Here is a 24302-nt window from a genome sequence, read left to right on the forward strand (position 1 = left end):
GATTTTTTAAAATTAAGTTGATAACCAGTTATTAAGTTCAATATTATTAAAGGGAGTTAACGAACAAACAATAAATAAATGTTAAATTAAAATTTTATATTAATTTTAATTAAATATAGGATATAAAATGTGTTTTTCATGAAGGAAAATTAAATTACTTTTTACTTCAAATAAGATATTTGAAGTAAAAAGAAATTAATTTGATAGAAACATTATATATTAAGCTTTCTTTTAATAGAAATGTTATTATTAGTGTATTAATTTTTACTAATATAATTTCTATTGTTTTATGTTAGTAACTTACATAATTTTCTGTAATTTTTAGTTTGTTTTGGCATAAAAATACAAACATTAATGCCGAAAACATTTAATTGCAGTTCGCAAGTTATTATTAAGAAAAGTTCACACCTTTACAAATGAATTATTGTTCATATACATATTTACAGTAATATAGTTATTTACAGGAATGTAAATATATTTAATACTTTCTGAAGTATCATTCATTGACACCGTGCTCTTGGCAATTGAACGGCACTGAAGTTTGTTGTAAACAGAAATCATCGGTGATTTAAGAGAACAGTGTCGATGCTGAGCGATAAAAAATTGTCTGCGACAAACAAGTTATTTTGGTATCCAAACTTAAAAAAAAAAAATTTGCTTTCTTTGAAAGGTTTGTTTACTTTGGAAATTCTACGTTTTATTTGAATTTTTCAATTTTATTTAAAAAAATCTAAAAGTAAAAAATTCAAAACATTGTTATGCAGATAGTTCTAAAATATTGAATTAGCTAATTATCCGAATTGCTTATGCATAGTAATTTATACAGTTATAATATAATCGTATGATTCAATTTGTGATAATTAAAATATGTAAATAGCAGGAATATATTAATATAATGCGCTTAAACTAATTGTATGAAAATCTTATTCTAACCTTGTTATTTAGATAAATAGTTTTAGAATTAATTTTATTTCATAGTACAGAAATTGTTATAACCTATATTTTTGAACTCGATTCTATATTTTCTAAATTTGACATATTTTACGTAAAATACAAAATACGTTTCTTTAATCTTAGAATTATATGTTGCTCATTCGAAGATAGGAGAGTAAAATAAGCTTCTATGATCTCTTTAAAGATGTGGATTTTTGAAATATTTTTCTGTTCAGAAGAATTCCCGACATCAGATTACCTGAATAGTCCTATTTCGTGTTCTTTTTTCCTGCAACAAGACTACATTAATACAATAGACGAAGATGGATTGCGGGGAAACGCCAAGCATTATGGGACAATTCCGTACTCCAGTAGCCATAGCAACGAGAAAGGTCAGGATCGAATCCTATGCTCCACACGTTCAATTACTGGAACGTAGATGTACAAAACCTCGCAGTCTCGTGCTGGAAATAGCTTGCATAGTTTACTTTTATAGTTAAAAAAACACGTATTTAAAATCTAAAAAATTTAATAATTAATTTAATATTATATATTTATAAATTAAAAAAAAAGTTCGGTATGTCGCTATCGATCTTCTTCAATGACGTCAAACTTGGTGTGTTAGGTCAGAAGCTTGTTTGCTATAACCTGTCGATGTTCTCCTTAAACCTGACTATAAATCATGTACGAGACTGCAGAAGTAGGAGCTACTTGATTGGACAAGGAGGACTGTCGACCCTTCGATGACCTTTAGGACAACAGAGCATAGTCTCACGATCATCTGCTTTTTTTAAAAAAAAAACTGCGAATGCCAAAGTTAAAAGTATAATTTATAAATCACTACAGTTATTACTTTCTTAAATATTAAAAAACAGATCATGAAGAAACAAAGCAATCGATACATCTGATTAAAAGAAGATTACATTATGCAGTTGTCTTTTCAGACATTTAACACCAATTACATGTACGATTTTAATCAATAGATAAAATATTGACAAAAATTATTTATTTATTTTTATTGATTTAAAAACATAAAATTATTATTATTATTATTTTAAATGCATACACGTATTTTCTTAGATAATGTTTAAACTGGGCACATTTCCAATTCTTCGTGGAATGTATTGTATAGCCTAGTCTAGTTTTGATTTATTTTATTTTCATTTTAATTATCGTCGTCAAACTATAGCTTTGAGGTAAATTTATTCTTTTAATAATAAATTTCCAAAGAAATCATTTAAATATACACAAAATATATTCGATCCGTGGAAAAATTCTGTTATAAAAAACCTGTTTCATAATAAAATATAAAAGGAATGAAAGGTGCAGCTGACATTGAATGCATTCATTACAATTATAAACCCTGAGTTTTAAACACATAAAAATAGGCATGTAATAATATAAAATAACATTTTTAAATGCAATTTAATTCACATTTATTGTTTAAATTATAAAGGGAAGAGATTCACGTTAAAAAAGTAATAGGGGAATTAATTCGATTTGTTATATAATATTATCGGAAGTTAATAAAAAATTACTATCATTATTATTTTTAAAGCAAATTAATAACATATATTTAACAAAAATTAAGGGGAGAATATATACTTTTAAATATGAGAGAATATCATTCAAAATTGACAGAATCATCAATCTCGGTTTTAATTCGAGAATCTTCCGCTAGGGCAAGGTTTCAGACGGTCGATAAATGCTGTACACTGTACAGTACATTGATTGCACAAGTAGAATGAGTGTTTCTGCCAATATTCATTCATTAATTAATTGAAGAAATAATAATTTATGCACTCTTGTTCTCAAATAAATTATTTTTATTGTAATTCGAAATCTCTGAAGACTTACAGATACGATAACATCAGATTTTTACGTTACTATGGTAACCGCTTCACCGAAAGAAAGAATTACGTGTGACTAGGTGTGAGGAACTAAGGCGACATTTTAAATTAAGCATTTGATATTTTCGACATTATTTAGTCGAAATAATCCGATTAAGTGTTTTTTTTTTATCAGATGCGCATAGTTTATTTAAATAAAATATTTTCCTTTATTCGCTTTTACTTTGGATAAGAGATGACAAGTGGAGATTCAGGATTTATTCCTCATCTTTACAAGGAGAGCCACATCCAATGACATTAAAAATGATGTCACCAAAGTCATTTCTTTCTATTGGTCTTTCGATTACATCATCTATAATAAAGCACATACGATTGGTTAAGTCGTGACGTCAGATGTAAAGAAACGATTCGCTATTGGTTATATTTTGAAATATATAGGAGTCGACCACCACGCCCTCTCAGTTCAGAGCAGACGTCACGCTGCAAAGGTTATATATTTTTGCAGTCGCCATTTTGGCAAAGATAGAACCGCATCTAATTATAGAATCTCCACTGTACAGCTTGACGAAAAGGAAAATTCAAGGATAATAATGTCGAACGAAGAGGAGAAAGATATGCAATTGAAACGGCTGACGAATGGACAATGTACAGAGATCAATGTTCAGGATGAAGTCATTGTACAGAGAAAGAAAGAAAAATTTCGTGAAAGAGAAAAATGGGGTAACAAGCTGGAATTTATATTATCCTGTATGGGATTCTGCATCGGTTTGGGTAACGTTTGGAGGTTTCCTTATCTCTGCTATAAAAATGGAGGAGGTGAGAACCGGTTTTATATTCTGAAATATCACTTTTACTTTTATCTCAGATTTAATTTGAAATATTAACTTTTCTCTTCGATTCGAGGCGGAAAAATCGTCCGTAAAAATTCCTAATCAATTAAATCAATAATAATTACTCCCGGGTTTTCTAGAAAGACAAATCCTTGTCATCGATCGATATTTCTATCTTCTCGCGCAGTCTCGAAATTATCGAGATACTAAAACACAATTTCCCGAAATTTTAACTATATTTTCGGCTGTTTTCTTTAATTTTCTGAAATATCCTTTATATTTTAAATAAAATAATTTAGTTGTAATTAACATTATGCTTCTTAACGCATTTCATTTTTTTTGTGTAATGCGCCGCTGATATCACGTGACGCTTCTTTAACCAATCGCATCAACTCCGCTGTTGAGGATGACATCCTCCCTCTGCTGCATCTACTTTTATTCCCAAAACGTTGTCAAAAAACAGATCTTTTTAAAGAAAATTGAAGTATTTTTAAATCGCTAGTGCCAAACTGAAAATTCCTTGAAATCGAAATGAAATTTTAAGTTTTTTCTGCAATTATTTTTTGCGTATTTATTAATATAATCAATTGTAAATAATAACAGGTCATTAAAAACATTGTTCCTATTTACTTTTATTTTATTCGAAAATATCAGAATGCATAACATGTTTATTATAAATTAATGGATATATATATATATATATATATCCAANGTTTATGCGAATGTTAATGCGATATACCTAGTGTATTATCTAAATAAGGCGATGCCGGAAACAATAAAGAATTATTATATAAATATATTTTTCGAAATAAAATTTATATAGATAATTTTTTAATAATGTCTGCCGCATTATGAAATGTGTATTGTTTACATATATAGAATTTTAAGCTATCTAGTGAGTTCAAAAAAAAGATTGTTTTGTTGGTTGTCGGTGCAAATATTATTTTAAATAAATAGATTTAAATTAATATATTGGAATGATTTTAATAGAAATAATAATGTAAAGTATGTAAAAAAAATGATTGTGATAATGAATTGCATTTTTATTTATATTATTCAATTTAATTTTTTTCAGCAGAATATTTAATCATACAGTTAAATAATTCATATCGAATGCCAAACACGGTTAATTAATATTCAACAATTTTCCTGTTTTAATATCTAAAATATAATTTTTAATTCGAATTTTTGATCGTAAAAATGTTTATTAAAAATTAAAATTTTTTGCGATTGTAATTGAAACTACAAATCATATGAAAACAAAAAGTTGGTTTATTTTTACGCGTTTTCTTCTCTTTTTGTATATTTTTTCGAACTAATTTGAAAATAAATGCAAAAATAATTCGATATTTGTTATAAATATCCTCTATTACTTGTCGATTGGAGGAGGAGAAATTTTGCTTGTTATTAATGGCTGGAAAGATAGTAAATGTCAACTTAAAAAATTTATTCGGTTATTTGAGTATTTTATCTGAGTTTCACAAATAGAGAAGTGGAATGTTAACATCTCCGCTTTATTTATATTTGTCTTTGACATATTTCAGGAGATTTCACTTCCTCTTAAAATCGCAACTTATACGAAGGTTTCGCGCATCAAAAGTTTGGCTCTTATCCATACACTCTCTTCACATTTTATTTTCATGAAACACTAAATCCATAGTAATATTTGCTAAGCTGGAATCGAAACTGAATCCGATCTTTCGGTTGCCACTCTAATTACTGTCGTAATGAAAATGTATGTCATTTAATTATAAGTGTAAACACTTTAAAATAACTTTCCCTTATCCAAGTTTAATCAGTGGCACCTGCCTAACTTGGCAGTAAAGGATATGCGATAACTCTATTTTATTGCAAAGTCTGCGTTGTCATGACGTGTCGTTTCTAGAAATTTTCTGGGTAACACTCAATGAAAAACTTGAAACTCTTTTTATTAATTTACTGAAAAAATTTTCATTCAAAATCGTCTTTGATTCATATAAAAGTACTTAGCCCATATAAAACATCTGTGCTAACAATTTTATTTATTTAAATTCATATTCAAACATATCGCTAACAAAATTTTCCAGATGATTTTTCGTTTGTATAATATGATTGATCCAAATCGAATTGTTTTGTTTAACCGAGCCGCTTCGTTTGCAAATATAAACAAATATCGGTCATTTTTCTCTGGAAGAATATTTTGTTTATTTCTCTAAGAACTACATACAATTATGTTTACTAATTTTACAATACGTTTTGTAATTATATGAACTTACAGAGGAATTCAAAACGTTTCGAAATTTAAATAAATAAAAGAAAATTCTTACCTACGTAGTTTAGATTGCAACCAATTACAGACGGCCTTGCACTTGATCTTTGAAGTTATTTAAGTTTAAACAATCAATATAATAAATATTTCTTGAAGCTAGAGTGTTTTAATGAAAGGATATTAAGTCGAGTAACATGTCTGTCAATAAATATCTTTTATCTTTGATTTTTTTCCCTTCAAATGTTATCAAACTGTATTTATAATATAGTTTGATAACATTTAAGGTTCTTAATTTTGATTAATTTTTATTATTTTAATTTCATTTTAATTTTAAGGTTCTTAATTTCAATTTAATTAAAAGCATACAATAATTTCTAACATAATAAGCGAATTGTGGATAATTATGGAAGCTACTGGCATTAGAACTTGGCAAATGCTCTAATACTCTCTTGTTGACAATTATGAAAAAGGGTAAGTGCGTCATTACATCACAGAACGGAAAGCATTTCTCTGTTCATTTGCGTCACATCCTCCTCTTTTGTGATGGGCTGGATGTCACAGTGTCGAACGGGTCACGGGTCGGACGTTATAAGCGGAAGATGTTTACTCGATCTGACCTGTGGCGTGAGAAATCTGAAGAGGTAAATTTCAACCAAATCGGAAATATCCACACAAACTTTTTTCAAATTAAATATCATATCTATACGGAAAAGTATTATCTCATCGAAGTGAAAACACGATAAAGTCTAGATTTGTGTATTTTAATCTGAACCATTTCCCTGTTTAACGACAATCTAGATAACAAGTAATTCCAGTTCGTTAAACTTTTGTGTTAATGAAGAAATTGAGATATTCGTATCTTATTTTATTTGTTTTGCAAGTTTTTTCATCAGAAACTCATTCGAATGAAATAATCACGTAAAACATTAATTCATTATAATCATAATATGAATATAATTTATTAAAACAAGAATATGATAATATATAAGATTGTGATTATAAATAAATTATAAAAAATATCTTAAAAATAATTACATCAAATTGGATAAGCTCCAATAGTCATTTCTCATTTCTTTTAAACAAGTTTAAAAAAAAAGGAAACTTTATTTATGTAATATGAAATTTCTAGTTATTTATGATCTCTGATTATTATTATATTTTAAGTGTATTTTATTTTATTTTTATTTCCTCTTTTCATAGAATTAAAAGCTAGTCTATTTTAATTAAAATTGAAAATAAATTTTTCCTTTAAGAGTAATCAAATATTATTTCATTCAAATTGTATAAAATTGTATAACGTAATGAACAAAAATTGCCCTTGAATTCTGTATTAAACTAATATTTTCCCGTTTCCTGTCTTATCAAATTTTTATTTTTTAATTTTTAAAATTTCACTTCAGACATGTCTCAACTGATAGGAATATCCTTAATTATAATATTGATGTAATTACTATATTGACATTTTTAATTAACGTTTCAGTTAATTAAAGCAAAAACCTCTTCAAGAATTGAGCTTCTAGCCGATCTATGAATGTTCATTCTTTCAAGTCACAGAATTTTATCTAATTATAGATTTAAATGTAGGTCTGTATCTACAAATCTAAATAGTTTAGTAGCGCAAAGGTTAGAATTTTATGCTAGTTGACATTATGATGAATCTGCAAGCCGACAGGATTAAACTATGCACTTAAAACATTTGTATTAACTTACAGAAATACCTAGGCAGGTAGGACGACATATTTGATTTTATTTTTAGAATTTCTAGCAATAATTTCGCTTTAGATAGGAATCATTAAAGGAAAAAAAAGAGTTGGCACTAAATGCGTTTATATGTAGTCAGCGAATACCAGCGTAATCACATTCAAGAATTATTTATAGATTTCCACCCTCGCTTTTTACCACTCAAAATTTTCTTCCTAGTTTTATATTTGAACATTATTTCGTCAAAGTATAAATGTATAGGTTTAGTAATTTTTTTTTAAATGATGGCTACATTCTTCTCATAATTGTTAACAATAGACAACCAGGCATAGAAGGTATATAGTTCATCTTTAATGCTGTTTTATTGACGAAATTTAGGTCTAGATAATTTTTTCTCCGCAGAAAATTTGGAACAAAATCAAAACTAAAAGTTTCTGGACAAAGCAGTCATTTCATTACTTTGTACTTGTTTCAATTTGCTATCTATTTCCAACTTAGGAAATCTTATCTTATTTTTTGTGCTCTCATCTGTTTTTGAGTCAGTCAATATTAACTTAAATTAATATTAAATGTGTTCAAATTTATATTAATTTTTCATGGATATGTGTATTATATAAGCCTACTAAAGGCTTATACTTTGTTTCTTTTTTATTAACAATGTTACCCACTCAATTAATATACCAACATAAAATCGATTTATTAGAAATTATAAATACGAAAAGTGTGTAATTATTTTATTTTGGAAGGAATAGTCGAATAATTAATCTGTTAATTAGAATATTTTCAATATATTTTTTTTATTTATTAAAATAACAATTTGGAAGAGATTTATTTTTCTAGAGAGCTACAGACCTGTTGATTAGAATCGTCTAGAACGTTATACCAACGGCTTTGAATTTTGTTTATAATGCGTATTCATCGTAAAAAAATTCAGTTTGTTCAGTGTCTAAGTTTGAAGTTTTAACCTTTCTATTTCTAAGTTTGAATCTTAACCTTTCTATTCTGAAGTCTTTCCTCGTTCATATTTTTAATTACATATTTTGACTGAATTCTATAAATAATTTTTAGACTAAGAAACTTTAATTATTGAAAATTTTATAGTGTTTTTTTTTTTTACTGTTGTCACTTCACATGATCGAAACTGCTCCGTCACGATGTTGGTATCGGTTTCATGAACGATGAAAAATTAATTCATTCAGAATTAAAATAAGTCCTAAATTATTAAATAAAATGTAATGAATATTTCGTATGAAGTTATTTCTACACTTATTCCTGAGGTAAAGATAAAAGAAATACCACAAATATTTACAATAATAGGCAAAAATATCCAATTAACAGAATACTATTGATATAATAGTATGAATAAGTTCAATTAAATTATCGATAAAAATGAAATATTAAAAAAGTTAAAAAAATAATTAATAATTATTTACTAATGATTACAATGGAATAAATGAAAAAACGTCGACTTTACGTAGAGTAAGTGAATATTTTACCGCATATTATGGAAAGTCAGATCTTACATATGATAAACTATTATCCGAATATCCATAAATTAGTTAAACATACATTACACATTAAGAAAACATATGAGAAAACTCATGCTAATCGAAATAACGTATTTAATATTTGATAGGTATTCAGTTAAATATATTATAAAATAAATTATATATAGATTCAATTTATGGATAAGGTAGAATATCTAGCAGTCATATTTAATAACAACATTAATTGGATTTTCTGTGTAGATAGTTTATGTAAATTAATATCTTAGGAATTGTAAAACTATTTCGGCATCTTCTAAACCACTGGTGCCCAAACGTTTTGATAGACGGGACAAATTGCAAATAAGTCGTAAGTGGGAAGGCCACAAACATTTTGTATATTCCAAATATACAAAAAGTAGGTCTTTTTCTGTTATTTATAAGCGATGTTCCAAATTAATTCGTAGGCCAGATTTGGCTCGGGGACTATAGTTTGGTTGCCACTGTTCTAAACAAAGATGCTAAAGATATTTATATTTGATTTATGTTAATCGAAGCTGCTATGTGGTATAGAAATTTAGAGTTCCACAAACAAATATAATTAAAAAAAATTACAAATTTTTCTTAGCACGTTTAAAAACTTGGTTAAACTTATCATCTATCAAAAAATCTTTATCCAGTCTATGATATAAACTCTAAACATTTTATGCATAAAAAGGCCTTGTTAATATTTTTCTATAAAAAATTTAAAAAGAAAATAAAACTGAAATGAATCAAATCATAAATCCCACAGAAAAACAGAATTTAGAATTACATTTTGAAATGCAAATATATATTATATCCAAGTTTAGACATTCAATAGGTTAAAAAGTTGTAGTATAACCTATTATTATGTTTTAGAATACTTTAAATAATTACTTAAATCTGCATATAATGGTAGCCGATTTGATAATTACATAAACATATACATGGACAAAAAAGCGCAAGAAAGAATTATAGACTACTTAAAATCTATTTGATAACTTAAAAAAGTTTAACTCTGTTTTCAAACAGAACAGTTAATATTACCGAAATAATATGACTATTTTGAAGATTTCTGTTACTGTGAATCAACATTTATCAACATTATTTCGTAATGATCGTTTTGTTGTGTTAATATGTTTTGTATTTAACCCATTACTATGCTTTTTGTTTTACAGTATTTTCGTTTTCCAGGAAGTCATTGTGTATCACAGAATTGGAATTGCATCTTACTACTATTCAGTGATCCATAACTTGGTTCACGCTTCACTCACGAATGGTCGAGGTGATAAATACATTATCGTATTACTCTGTATGAACTTATTTGAATATATCGCGTCCCGTACCCTCACTAATCGGCACCCCATTCTAAGCCTGCACGAATTCATGATAGGCATGAAAAGGGGGTCTTCTTAGTTTTTGCATGGCAGAAAGAATTAAACAGAAAAGAAATATAAAGCAATATATTCTAATTTTAAGTATTAAATGTGTAAAAACGATATACTCTACTGTTTAGTACATTTAATATTGAATTTTGTAACTAAATATTTGCATAAGATATGCTGAGGATGTCAGGAATATCTAAATTACAAAAATATAAAAATTTAAATAAGTTTGAAAATACAGTATACTGCTTGTGGATATTTGTAATATGATAGCCTATATGAAAAAATTTATATATGTTTCATCTTATAAAAAATTTAAGTATAAAAATTGCAATAAACAACGTATGAATAAGGGGCAGGAAAATTATTACATCACATCACGAAACATTAACAATATTATATAAAAATATTTTTTTATTGTTAACTAACCTATATACTGGTACACAGCACTATCCGGGCAAAAAGTGAAAAAGACAAACATTGAAATGATAAAACAAGCGTTATATTTACAGCCACAGTAGAGGATCTAGAAGTACCCAAAGGGAGCTAACTCAAAAATTAAAAATATTTAAATAATAATACCATTTTATTAATTCGCGTACGAAGATTATATTATGGATAGTCCGATAAACCATGTGTACTGTACAGTACCATAAATGTTTTTAAAAACAAATTTTTGAAGTTCGAACAAATAAATTTTAATTTTATTTTGTATCGATGGTATCCTGTCTTATCCGTCACTGCGTTCAGACAACACTCTTCATTACCTGTCTGATTTAATTTGTGATAAGTAAAGAAGCAGATTACATCCTGAACGTTTTCTAATTCTTTTTTTCTTAAATAAATATCTGCAGTAGGTGAGAACGAGAAGAATTATTTGTTAATCTATTATAGTTGAGATAAGATTAAACCTACTTTAAAACTTAAAGTCAAAATTAAAAGTTTGAAGTTTCATTTCTTAAAATTTAATAAATCGTTTTATAAATTATTAACTGATGAACAAGTTTAATAAGGTAATTAACTTCACTAAGTACTCGAGTATTCGACATCTGGTTAATAAGGTACTCGAATTCGAGAAAAGTGATATTCGCCCGTATCTAATTGAAATGGATCAAAATTTCAATAGTAAAATTATTAACAGTAAACAATATTGTGTCAATCCAGGGTACTTTAGTTTTCTGCTTTTTTATATTGATTTATATTTTTTTACAGTTCAGTTAAGTAATTTTTTAATACACAAATTTACTACGAAATGTTCAACGTAACGCTTTTGTAAATTTCACAATAATTTCATATTTTTCTAATTTCATTAAGAGACATTCATAATATACACAGTATTCTGAAATTATCAAATATGAATATATAAATTGATGTCATAAATAACTAGAACATAATATCACATTGTAATATTATATTTTATCAAAATACAAGAACATTCATAAAATTTTTAAATATACAAATGCATTCTGAAATTCCAATTTTCTATTATTGACATATGTAAAATTGGAAACTCATTAATGAAAAAGATCAAAATTTTGAAACTTATTAGATTTCTTTTAATATGACAAATTTTTCATGGTTTAGTTCTTTTTTTTGGAAATAAGTAGGTTCTCATTTCTTACGATTGTTTTTGTGGAAATCAGAATCAATTAAATCAAAAGAAAATCAAGTACTGTATATAATTTCAAATAACTTTAATAATTTATTAAATTTTTATGCCAAATCTTAAATATTATACAAATTCTTAATGTCAATTGATGTAAAATATACAAGTGTGTATACAGGTGTGTCGTAAAGAGGGATAATCCGTTACCTGCGAATAGGGGACATCATGACTGTTCAGAAAATTAAAGAATGTGTTTAATAAAAGTGTCATAGTTTTCGAGTTATTGGACATTTTCTACTTTTTTGGAAAATGGACTCCCTCGTTCACATTTTTCAATGTCATGGTCACAAATCAAGGACTTTTCCAGTCTGTTTTTGAATACTAGTCTTGGATATATGCTCTATCAAACGTAAACTGCCATTTTAGTGTCATAAACTTGGTTTTTTTAGAACAAAAAATAATTCAAATTTTTTGTTTCGTTTTTTCGGTATAAAAAAGCAAGTTACAGTACGTTTTTACACCGAAAAAAAACGAAACAAAAATATTGAATTATTTTTTGTTCTAAAAAAAACCAAGTCTATGACACTAAAATGGCAGTTCACATTTGATAGAGCATATATCCAAGACTAGTATTCAAAAACAGACTGGAAAAGTCCTTGATTTGTGACCATGACATTGAAAAATGTGAACGAGGGAGTCCATTTTCCAAAAAAGTAGAAAATGTCCAATAACTCGAAAACTATGACACTTTTATGAAACACATTCTTTAATTTTCTGAACAGTCATGATGTCCCCTATTCGCAGGTATATTTATAGGTATGATTATCCACTCTTTACGACACACCTTGTATACTGACTCAAACCAAAAATTAAAGCATTGACGTTAGTATAAGAATAATTTCAAAAATCCAAAATAAATTTATTTAGTATTTTTACAAGAAAACATAAACACAATAATTTCATAAATTACTTTGTCAATGGAATTTTTTAACGAAAGGAAATTTCTCAGCTATTGGATAGATTATAAGCAGACAAATTATAATACAAATCAAAAAATATTTATTTTTAAAAATGCACTTATGAAAGGAATAACAAATGTAACAGAAACTTAAATGAAAATTATTGTTTCTTTTATTGAGTTATCTAATGCTATTATGTACTGTACTTTGATTAAGAAAAATTTTGTTATTTTAATCAGATCTGGAACTATATCAAAAAAGTATTGAAATGTGCTGAGGTATATTACTAATAATAAAGCCTTGTAAATATATATATTTGATATATAATAGACTTTTAAGTAGTTAAGTTTTTCTTCCTTAAACACTTTCTATAAGTTAATGAAAAGTTCTTGCTTTCCTAAGATATAATTATTGTCGAATAATATTTAAAGAAATATAAATTTTGTAATAAAAGTGATGAAAGTGTCTTTACGTAATAAAACCAAGTGTTTATATATATCCGTTTTACATTCGTTTTATGTCACGTTTTCTATTTTTTTTGTTTATTTTTGTGTAAGTGTGCGTGTAATCCTGTAATCCGTACAATATATCCAGTGTAATTGAGAAAATAAAATATTTTTTCATGGTACTTGTTGCTTTTAGGTAGAAATTAATATCAGAAACTATTTTTATGTCGTAAGGGATCCAGATTCAAAGTAATCCATACCACGTGAGGATCATTCCGTATTCGGATTCTTTGCCGAATCTCGTAATCTTTTATTGTATGATCTTTCATCCGACTTACTCAGATCACACTTCGTAGGAAATTTAAGATAATAAGTCATTTTATATGTCGATAATATATATGAAAATCTATTGATTAATTCTGAGTACATTTTAAAATCAAGTTCGCAATTCATAAATTCACGAGCGTGAAGAAAAACTGTTAGAATTACAACTAACAATATATTATGCCTCTAATAATAGATTTTACTTTAACAGCTTGTTACTCCTACATGCAGCGTAATTCATTGTTAGTTCTGTAGCAATTTATCAATGCCTGCTTAGCCGTTAGTAGTCGTGACTCATATAGTACTTATTAATCATAAAGTAGTGTGAATCGATTCGTTATAAACATTAATCATAGCATTGTCGTCCCCAGAAATTTTTACTAACCGGTTAGAATGAAGTAGTAGCGGATGGACCAGAAGAAAAAAAAAAGATAAATATTACAAAACACTTGTTATTTGTAAATACAACCCTTCTCTCTCTACAAACACACACACATACCGGGTGGTCCATTTTAATCAATCCATGGAATAACTCGAAAAATACACATCCTACAGAAAAATTATTGAACTAAAAAACTTCAAGCGAGCAGAAGCGGGGGGTTTCGGTTTCATCATAGATGCATTATAATCGGTGAAAACGTGGTCAACTTCATTTTCTTAAATGGGAATTCACATTTTTATTGGATATTATGATTCCACAAAAAACAAACTTTTTTGTTTTTTGTGGAATCATAATATTTGTGTTATCAGAAGTTATGAGTGTTTTCTGCCGCCTCACCATACACGAGTAAATCTGGATATGTGAAATTCACTAAAAAAAAAGAAGAAGAAAGATACTAAAAATAGTATTGGGCCGAATCCACGATAAGTTTGATAAAAAGGGTCTCTTAGTGCCCACGGAGAAGCAAGATTATAAAAGTCAGAGGTTTTTTTATATTCTTTCCTTGTCTTTTCCTGTTTTCTATCTTCCATTTTGGCTTAATTCCACTTCTAAATATTTGGAATGGCCACTTTAAGTTTATATTTTGTTTTTATACTGCTCTATACTTTCCTCACATAAATTGTTTTTCTTTTCTTCATATTCATAGATAATTCATACACACTTGAAGTACATTTGAATAAAATTATGCGTAAGTTAACGACTTGAGCGAAACCACTGCAAAGTCTCTGTGAGTTATTGACGTATAAAATAGCATAAATTCAATTGTTGATTTGATGTCTTCATTCACATGCTTATTAACTTTTTCTTAAAATAACTAAATAGGCTAATGTCGTTTTCCGGCTTAACTTTAAAGCATCGTTTAGTAAATACAAAATTTTGTTTTCTGAAAATGTGGAATGTTCAGAACAACGTCTACTTTTGGACCATTGAAATGACGTTAGAATTACAAATAAAATTAGTATAGATAATAGCAAATTGCATGTAGTCCCAAATTTAGGACGAAATTCCGTTGTAAAATAATGATGTTAATTGGGTATAATTTCAAATGCGTGCATAAACTTATATATTAGACTGTAATCAGTTACTGTGCTTACGCATCATAATGTAATGCAACTCAACAATGTGTTATTTTAGATGTATTGAACTTCAAACCGACATTTAATGTTTACTTAATTAGTATTTTTATTAATATTCATGGAAACGTTGGTAGTTAACCAGGTTTAAAAAACTAAACATCATATTGTAGGAGTATTTTAATCTTTGTATGAAATTAATTTTATTTTTATTCTTAATTTTTATTTATTTTATTTATGAATAATGTATTTTAACATTATTATGAAATTGAATTATAATGGAGCCAGCAGCTCTGCAGAGATTTCCGTTTTCGGTTTTTCGAAGCGATGTGAATCCAAATTATAAGGAAACATGAATTAATCTACTAGTTATTGCTATGTATTGTATAATGTGTTTATTGCACCCATTAAAATATTACATGTAACATTTAATAATTGCATCGTGCGATTAGCGAATACAATCGGTTGTTTAGATTAAAAAACTTTTTTTATTATGCTCATTTTTGCCATCGTAAGTGCTAGTAGTCGTAAGTCGAGGACTGAGTCATCTGAATGTATTCTCGGGTTATATATCACCTTGTACTTTTTTACGTATGACGGATTTATGATTCCTAATCTTTTGTGCATCTTTTTGAAAATTAAATATTGGTAGAAATCAAAATCCTTTCTAATATAATAGCATGTTTACGATTCCTTGTAAGCAACAACATTTCGTTTTTTTTATTTATGTCTATTATATTGAGCAATACAACCGTTCTCGTTTACTGTTGGCTATTGATTTCTCATTTCTGTTTAGAACAGCGGAATTTAAAATATTTTTTAAATTCGATTTTCTACATCCTTTCTATGAGACAGAAAATATTTCTGATTTTTGTTTCTACATTATTTTTATTTTTTCAATTTGGAACAAAACTTTACATTTTATAAGAATCATTATTTTGACGTGTCAATTCATCAAATTAATTAGCTGGATGGAGCGCTCAGCTAAAAGGACCTGGGGAAAACAATGAACAGTAATAATAATTATAACATAGTTTTTAATAAAGAATGCCATGATTAAATTAATAAAAATTATAATTAAAATTGAATGAATGAACTTACAATAAGATTCATTCATAATAAGATAATATTATTCATTGTGCATCCATACTTTTTTAAATCATTTTTTCGATCACTTAATGTATGCGCTTTGAACGGTCGTTGCCGATGAATCTATATTCTTTTGCGTGAAAATATGTTAACTTACATAGAGCAATTTTTTTTAAGTTATATAATTTCTAAAGGATATTTTTTACGGTATTTTAATATTTTTGCATTAGTTAATGCACATTTTCCGAATGATTTTTCTTCTTTTTTCTGAAGCATCCAATATTTATATTCTGTATGAGCCACAAATTGTTTCTTTCCTTCTTAAAGATAGATAAATTAATTTAATATTCGGAAAAAGAACAAGTTCAAGTAAGCTTGTTAGAAAGATTAGGTCTATTAAATGAATCAAGATGATAGTACAATTCATCATTTGCTTAATCATTAATTATTTTTGAGAAACTCGATTATTAGCCTGGAAGTATAGTCGTATTTGAATTTTCAACAGTTTTCAACAAACTATTAAACTACTATTATTTCATTAAGTTATATTTCAATTAATAGGTTATACATTATAATATAAGCTATATTTGTCATAATCATATTAAGTGACTGATTAGTGTATCAGATTACATCAGATCCTGAACCCGATTGTGGTGTGTTGAATACACTACTATTTTCATTTCATTAGATACTTCATGCTTAAAAATAGTTATTTGTAAGCAAGCAAACAAACAAAAACAAGTAATACTAGTTTTCACTTTTCTCTTGGATGCAGCCTGGCCTTTCCGCAACTAACTGTTTTGTAGATCAATAACAGTTATATATATATATAAATCAAGATTTACCCGTGTTATCTGCAAATTTCAATAAATGTAGCGACTGATGTTGATCTGTTGTTACGTTTATTTATTAATGTTCGTTATTTTCAATTAAAATAAGTACGTTGATATATTGTATAAATGTATGTATCCTACTATTGTTAGCCAAATAGTCATGCAGTAAGGATCTTCCTGGCACAAGGAATTAGGATTCGAATTATACGTCATTCAAATAGCAGAATGTTTTGTCATCGTACTAATTGACGCCAATGCAAATCAGGCCCTCCCATAATAGAATAAATTAGGTCGGCTCTATGGCACTTTTATACTGACTTCACGCATTACAAAACCAAGTCAATCTTGCAATCAGCCTGTATAACCTTAGTTTCGTACATCTTCAGCCAGTTTTAAACTTGCTTTTTTAATATTATACACAATTTGTAAAAGTGATATCTTACGATAATTTTTCAATTGATTTTTAAATAACACTGGTTTTCTGTAATGAAAAATGTTAATGTATTTAATGTAATTGATTAAATTTCTTACAATAATGTAAGAAATTTAATCAATTTCGATATAACTCTTAAGTACTACATTTTTGTACGAGTACTATAGTCTACTTGTATATAGTATTAATGTACTGTAATGTAGTATTAAATTTAATTTCAATATACCAAAATCGTAGCTCATTCCAAAGTTTGCATTATAAAAAACTTACAAATATTAAAGTTATTAAGTTCCTAAACTTTTAATAAAGAACTTAGGTTTTCAAAATTTTTCTCTGCCCAAGCGAATATAAATGTAATGAGCAATTATTTATTGTGACATCGTCACAAATGCCGGGCTGCAATTTTTAATCATATTTTTAATTTATTTAATTTAAAATATATGCTCTCCACCTCAATTAGTAGTGGCTTGCCTCTGTACATCATATTTTTCCTTTAACAATAGAGTCGTGCCGATCATATAGCTAACTTCTTTCAGGAGAAAAGTTTTGAATTGAAATAATGTGACTTCCGGTTTACATCGGAAGTTCATATAGCCTATAGCTAATCGGGGCTTCCTGCCCGTAAGGTTTCCATATCTGGACTCGTCTTTCATCTGTCTAACTCTGTTCTCGAGATTAAGGAAAGACGGATAGACGACAATGGGAATTTATAGGTCTAATCAAATTATCAAATTGCAGTCCAATGAAGACACGTTTATTAAAGAACTAGCAGTTATAACTTAGGCTACACGGAGCTGCCCAGACAAAAAGTAAGAACAGCAAACATTAAAATGAAAACCTATTAAGAATTTGGTTATTTTAACCTACCATGTTTATTGCAATACTTGGATGGTACGGAATGGGGGCATTTCATCGGTCAGGTAGATTAGGAATTAATATTTTTTCAACAGAAAATAGTCGTTGATTTCCGCCTATACGAGAAGGTAATTTAAGACAACCATTTTTTTTTTCTAATGTTAATTTTAATGTATCATTCAAGAGGTCAAATATTTAAACTTAGAATCTCGAAAACCCATATTTTGTGCTCGCTGGTAACTTTGTATTAAGTAATTTCTCTATTCGAATACCTCCATTCCGCTAGTCATATAAGTAGAGACTTTTTATTACTGGGAGTTTAACTTAATTTGACCAAAAGTTATAATCGATCTATTCCTGGACGTGTCTTAACTTTCCCGGCAACGTTTAAAACTGCGTGCATAAATCTGTTATGATATTTTATTTAAAACTTTTTTTTAACTTTTAATTATTATAAAATAGCAAAAAGCTTAATTTTGAGGGTAGGAATACGTTTTATAATAATAATATAAAAAAAAATTGTAAATGCTAATAACAAGTAAAATCGTCATTGCTACTCGAGATATAACACACGACCTCCTTTATCTCCCACTCCCTCGACCTTTAACCACCAAAATTTAATAGCATCAATCTCCCTAATACACAAACTTCCCTGCAAAATATAAAAAAAATTCGACAAATAGCATAGAAGTTATTAAGCTTCAAAGAGGGTGAACAAAATCGTGCCCCTCCACACATAAACATCCATATATACAGAAAAAAACCCGAATGTTTTTGCATTAATCGATGTTTCAGGCTGTCCTAAGTCCAAAGATGTAAAAATCTGGAAGGGGGTCATTTTTTATTGATCGCAATGCTTTTCCTTTGTTATAGGCCTATATAACAGAGTCGAAAAAGTTAAAAATCAAACAAATATTTATCAAGCTTCGCCTACACAGTTGCTTCCTTCTTTTCTTCTTCCTAGAATTTTCTGTAAAAGGTAAAGAATTAAAACAGAAATGTGAAAAAGTTACACTAAATGTGGAAATAGGAATTGAACTATTCGAATTGCACTAGGAAAACTAAGATTCACCTTTTCCTACTAACTAACGATGAGCATGAGTGGGAGGAAATAGCTTTTAGCGTTGTTCGATCTAAACTCTGTCAAGCTGACGTTAAATATCCCTCAGAACAGACCCGCATTAACCGAAATCCGCACTGATCAAAGCCGCATATATCATGGGTTACTTGTATCTTATGTAAAGTTATGATTTCGATTTTTAGGGTAAATAATATGCTTTTAGTAATAAAATTTAAAAAAGAAACAAAATAGAGAAACACACGTTTCTGAAATATTACAAAAATATTTAAGTTATATTTATTTAATATTAAATAATATTCAATTTAATTTAAGAGTTTTATAGACTGACTTCTAATTCAAAGTTGATTTCATTAAGATTTATATTTTATCACTGTAAATCATATTTTAATGTCTATATTAATATTACGAGTTACGGTATTTGCAGTTATACAGTATTTATGTACTTCATCTTATACTGTATTAAATTACAAATGAAGTTTTAATTTCTGTTTTCGGGTATCAATGTAGTTATATTAAAATTTCAGGTTGTATTATTATCAGGAAAGGATGCCCAACTATGGAACAGTTTTAAGTTTAATAATACATTTTAAGTATAGTGTAAATAGTAAGTCAAAACCATATAAAACCTTCAAAGTAAACTGTATTCGCTGTAAACATAGCGTAAACGATGACTATTAAATTTAAACCCAACGGGGTTGTAATATCCCGTATTACTTTATAAACTAAAGCTTATAAAGTATCCTGTATTACGAATTACAACCCTGTTTGTCTAAAATGGAGTGAAATACTCCGTATTAGAAAAACTTAGGAGCAGAGGACCAAGCACAATGATATCTACTTTACTAAAGACGATTAAAGGATTCTTAAAATTCCATTTCGTTATCATTTTTCTGTTGCTGTCTAGGACTAGTCGCCGGAAATCGGTTTACCGCTGATGCTTTCTTAGTCTTTTATGCTATTTCCCTTATGTGCTTCTGCTGAAACAAGTATCATTTTATACTCATTAGAGAGGTTGCGGCCGACGTTTTCGCATTGAAAACGTCGGCCGCAACCTCTCTATTAATTAAACAATGTCTTTCATTTTGTAATAGGCAAAAAGTTCCATCTTATCCACTAGGGACATTAAAATCACGTTTACGGGACTGAGCATGGTCACTTTTACATAGTTGCCAATTATTTCCGTAGTGCCACGACAGATGGTTTAAAAATTGTAAAGAGTGTGTGGATTTTCCTAAAGTTTGATTTATTGGTGTATGGTAACGCGACACATGGGCGATCTGCCGAGGGGAGTGCCTTCCGGGAGATCTTTTATGGTAAATTGGCGTTTCATTAGGTGTTACTAACGTGAAGAAAACCCGGAAAACTTCACGTGGTCAGCCCGTTGGCAAGGCGCGTACCCGCGATCAACTACCAGTGTTCAGTGATTTTATCCACTCGGCCATCAGTGGCCGACTTTCCTAAGAAATCTGTATATCTTTTTTTTTATAGATAATAACACTTAGTACCTGCGGGTTTTCTTTGTAAGTGCCGACTGAATAGATTAATTAAGAAAGACTGGAGATACTTCCTTATATTGATTGTACCATAAGAAAGTTTTAGTCATATTGACACTCTCGCCTCGTCATCCTACCCCGTATGATCAAAAAATAAAAAATAACAACATTAAGAGGCCCTAAAAAAAGATACCAATTTTTTTGAGTTGTATTATTGTGGCTCTACAGAAGGCTTGATCAAATTGAGTTTTGTTCAGAGAAGCTTCTGCTCAAAATTCACTCATTTCAAGCGAATTGACATAATGATCTAATGACACATTCCTTCAGTTGTGAGGGGAAAACATGCCATCAGCCGCATGGGTGTCCACAGAAAATTTTCCATGAGGGCAAAACTTGACGCAAATAATCACACCAATAAATGTTTATTTAATTAACTTTTTGGGTTTTTCACGAGTGGATTACAGAACACAGTATCACATCAATACAAAAAAGACAGACAAAGCGTCCCATAATGAAAGATGTAAGGTTACTTATCTCAATCACTTTTACGACTATAATTTGTGGAAGTTTTTACTCGATTCTGGAGTCAAATTGTACATTCGTTTCTCTCTGCAGACGCCCATGATAAGCTACAAATACATTGTGTTCATTTTAATGTCAAGCTCAAGATTTTGCAGTTCTTTTGTTAAATCATCCAAAGTACGACAGCTACGAAAATAAAGAAGTAAATTAGTAATATTACATATTCACGCAGTCGCTCTTTCTTCCCTGCTATCAACCTTTCTTTATCAGTATTACGCTCCTTCCCAGGAACTAATGATGACATAATGTATGGAGATCTCTAATTTAAATTATTCTGGCCTAAACACTCGATAAAGTTCGAGAAAGTTCGTTAAAGTTATAAGCCTTAACATACCTTTACAGTTTACATAATATTTAACACGGTTACGTTTATTTACTTACAGTGAGATGAGTTATTTTTCCTATTTGATACAACTGCCTCGATGTTTAGCAACGACGCAAGACCAAACCACGCTTATTTCTATACTACCAAGATTTAGAGAAAGATACGCCTACTTATCATATAGATACTTGTATATTTATAGTTAGCATATCACCGTTAGATGGCAGTGGCTTACAAGTATAGTCAGCAAGAAATTTATTGATTCTGGCATAGTTAGAAGGAGTGCTTTGTAAAAGGACATCTTACCGTATTCGAATTCAACGTGAAATTTGGATTTAATGTTTCAGACATACAAGTACATTTGTGTATTCAATTTATTTTAATATCGGATGAAATTGTTCAGATTATTATTATTTGCTACTCGAGATATAACACACGACCTCCTTTATCTCCCACTCCCTCGACCTTTAACCACCAAAATTTAATAGCATCAATCTCCCTAATACACAAACTTCCCTGCAAAATATAAAAAAAATTCGACAAATAGCATAGAAGTTATTAAGCTTCAAAGAGGGTGAACAAAATCGTGCCCCTCCACACATAAACATCCATATATACAGAAAAAAACCCGAATGTTTTTGCATTAATCGATGTTTCAGGCTGTCCTAAGTCCAAAGATGTAAAAATCTGGAAGGGGGTCATTTTTTATTGATCGCAATGCTTTTCCTTTGTTATAGGCCTATATAACAGAGTCGAAAAAGTTAAAAATCAAACAAATATTNCTGTTTATGAATATTTATTAATTAATATGCGCGTTACTTACTCAAAATTTAATTTCACTTTTTAGAGAAAAACAATTTGTTTTGGTAGCGATATAAAGCATTCTAGAACCAGTCCACTATGTAAAATAAAGAAAACTTATCTATGCAACGTAATAATCATTTATATATTCAAATTTAAGCATATAATAATATCGATGCATAATAACGCAAGTTTTGACTAGTCTCAACGCGAGGTGACAGTGCTTTTGCTTAGCATGGGTGTATAAAAAATTCGCATCCCATATATGTCGGCTCACCAACAATCCTCATTCTAGACCTGACCGAACCCACGATGGGTATGGAAAAAAATGCCAGCAACGAGTTGCTTAACTTTTCCGGCAACATTTGGTGGCCCCATCTGTTACGATATTTTATTAAAAATAACATTTTTATATTTTTAATTATTATAAAATGGCAAAAGAACTTCATTTTGAAGGTAGGGATGGGTTTTATAAAAAATTGTAAATGCTGATAACGAGTAAAATCGTCATTAAGTTAGACCCTTTTTATCTCCCCATTCCTTGACCTTTAACCACCAAAATTTAATAGCACGAATTCCTTAATACACAAACCTCCCTGCAAAATTTCAGAAATTTTCGACAAAAAGCACAGGAGTTATTAAGCTTCGAACAGGGTGAACAAAATTGTGCCTCACATACACACACACTAAATCACACACACACTAACATCCATACATACAGAAGAAACCCCCCCCTTTTTCTCGACGTTTCAAGGTATCCTGAGTCCAATAATGTAAAAATCTTTGGAGGTCGTTGTTTGACTGATCGCCATACTTTCCTTCTTATATATAACAGCCGGGAAAGTAATAATTTTAGTGCCTGATGGGCGGAAAGAGTAAAAATGGAAAAGAAATTTTCTTTTTCTATTGACAACTTTAGCCGTTTGCTTTACTATGAAAATTGATCAATCCTTGAATACGTGATTGATAACGTGATTAATAGGACAGCACCGGTCACTGCTCAAACTTTGCAGTATGATAAATATTATTCAAATGTATGTTGCACTATAAAGTTTGAAACAGTAGATTGTATACTGAGACATAGAGCTTCTTAAATTATATGGACTGTAATAAAAGTCGCGATTATATAACATGAATGCTGTCGTGAAGAATTTTAACAATTCTTTAATGTGTAGACGTCGTAGTCTACAGAAAAGTGAGAATGTCGAGATCATTTTTAATTTTGTTAGTTTTTTGATTGTGTTAATCGGTTATTTGTGGAAGTATTGCTTCACGTCTCCTGCTGTTTTGTGGTTCCCGGACTGGAATATAAGGATGATGATAGGCAAAAAATGACTCAAAATTTATTTTGTATAGTCTTAATTTTTCATTAATGAAATTACTGGAATCTAGTTATTTAACAAGTAGCATTTGAAAACTATCGTTTTAAGATTAATTCTCACTGGTTTTCATGTTAGTTTTAATTCTACAATTTAAACATGAGTGATAAGTAGCATTGTTTTAAAAAAGTC

The 24302-nt window shown here is 28.8% G+C and overlaps 1 protein-coding gene across 3 annotated transcripts in view; it reads left to right on the plus strand.

Annotated features, from left to right (window-relative positions):
• Positions 1-3223: 3223 nt before the first annotated feature.
• LOC111635908 (sodium- and chloride-dependent betaine transporter-like) overlaps positions 3224-24302 on the plus strand; it is a 60870-nt gene continuing 39791 nt past the window's right edge. For 2 of the 3 annotated variants that reach the window (XM_023381046.1, XM_023381045.1), the window contains exon 1: positions 3225-3599. In XM_023381046.1, coding sequence (XP_023236814.1) covers positions 3374-3599 — 226 coding nt within the window. In that variant the 5' untranslated portion in view covers positions 3225-3373. Of the gene's footprint in view, positions 3600-24302 lie in introns of all 3 variants that reach the window. The other variant, XM_023381044.1, reaches the window with a different exon arrangement.

Source organism: Centruroides sculpturatus, unplaced genomic scaffold (assembly GCF_000671375.1).
Source record: "Centruroides sculpturatus isolate CEXI.00-Female unplaced genomic scaffold, Cexi_2.0 scaffold864, whole genome shotgun sequence".
NCBI lineage: Eukaryota > Metazoa > Arthropoda > Arachnida > Scorpiones > Buthidae > Centruroides > Centruroides sculpturatus.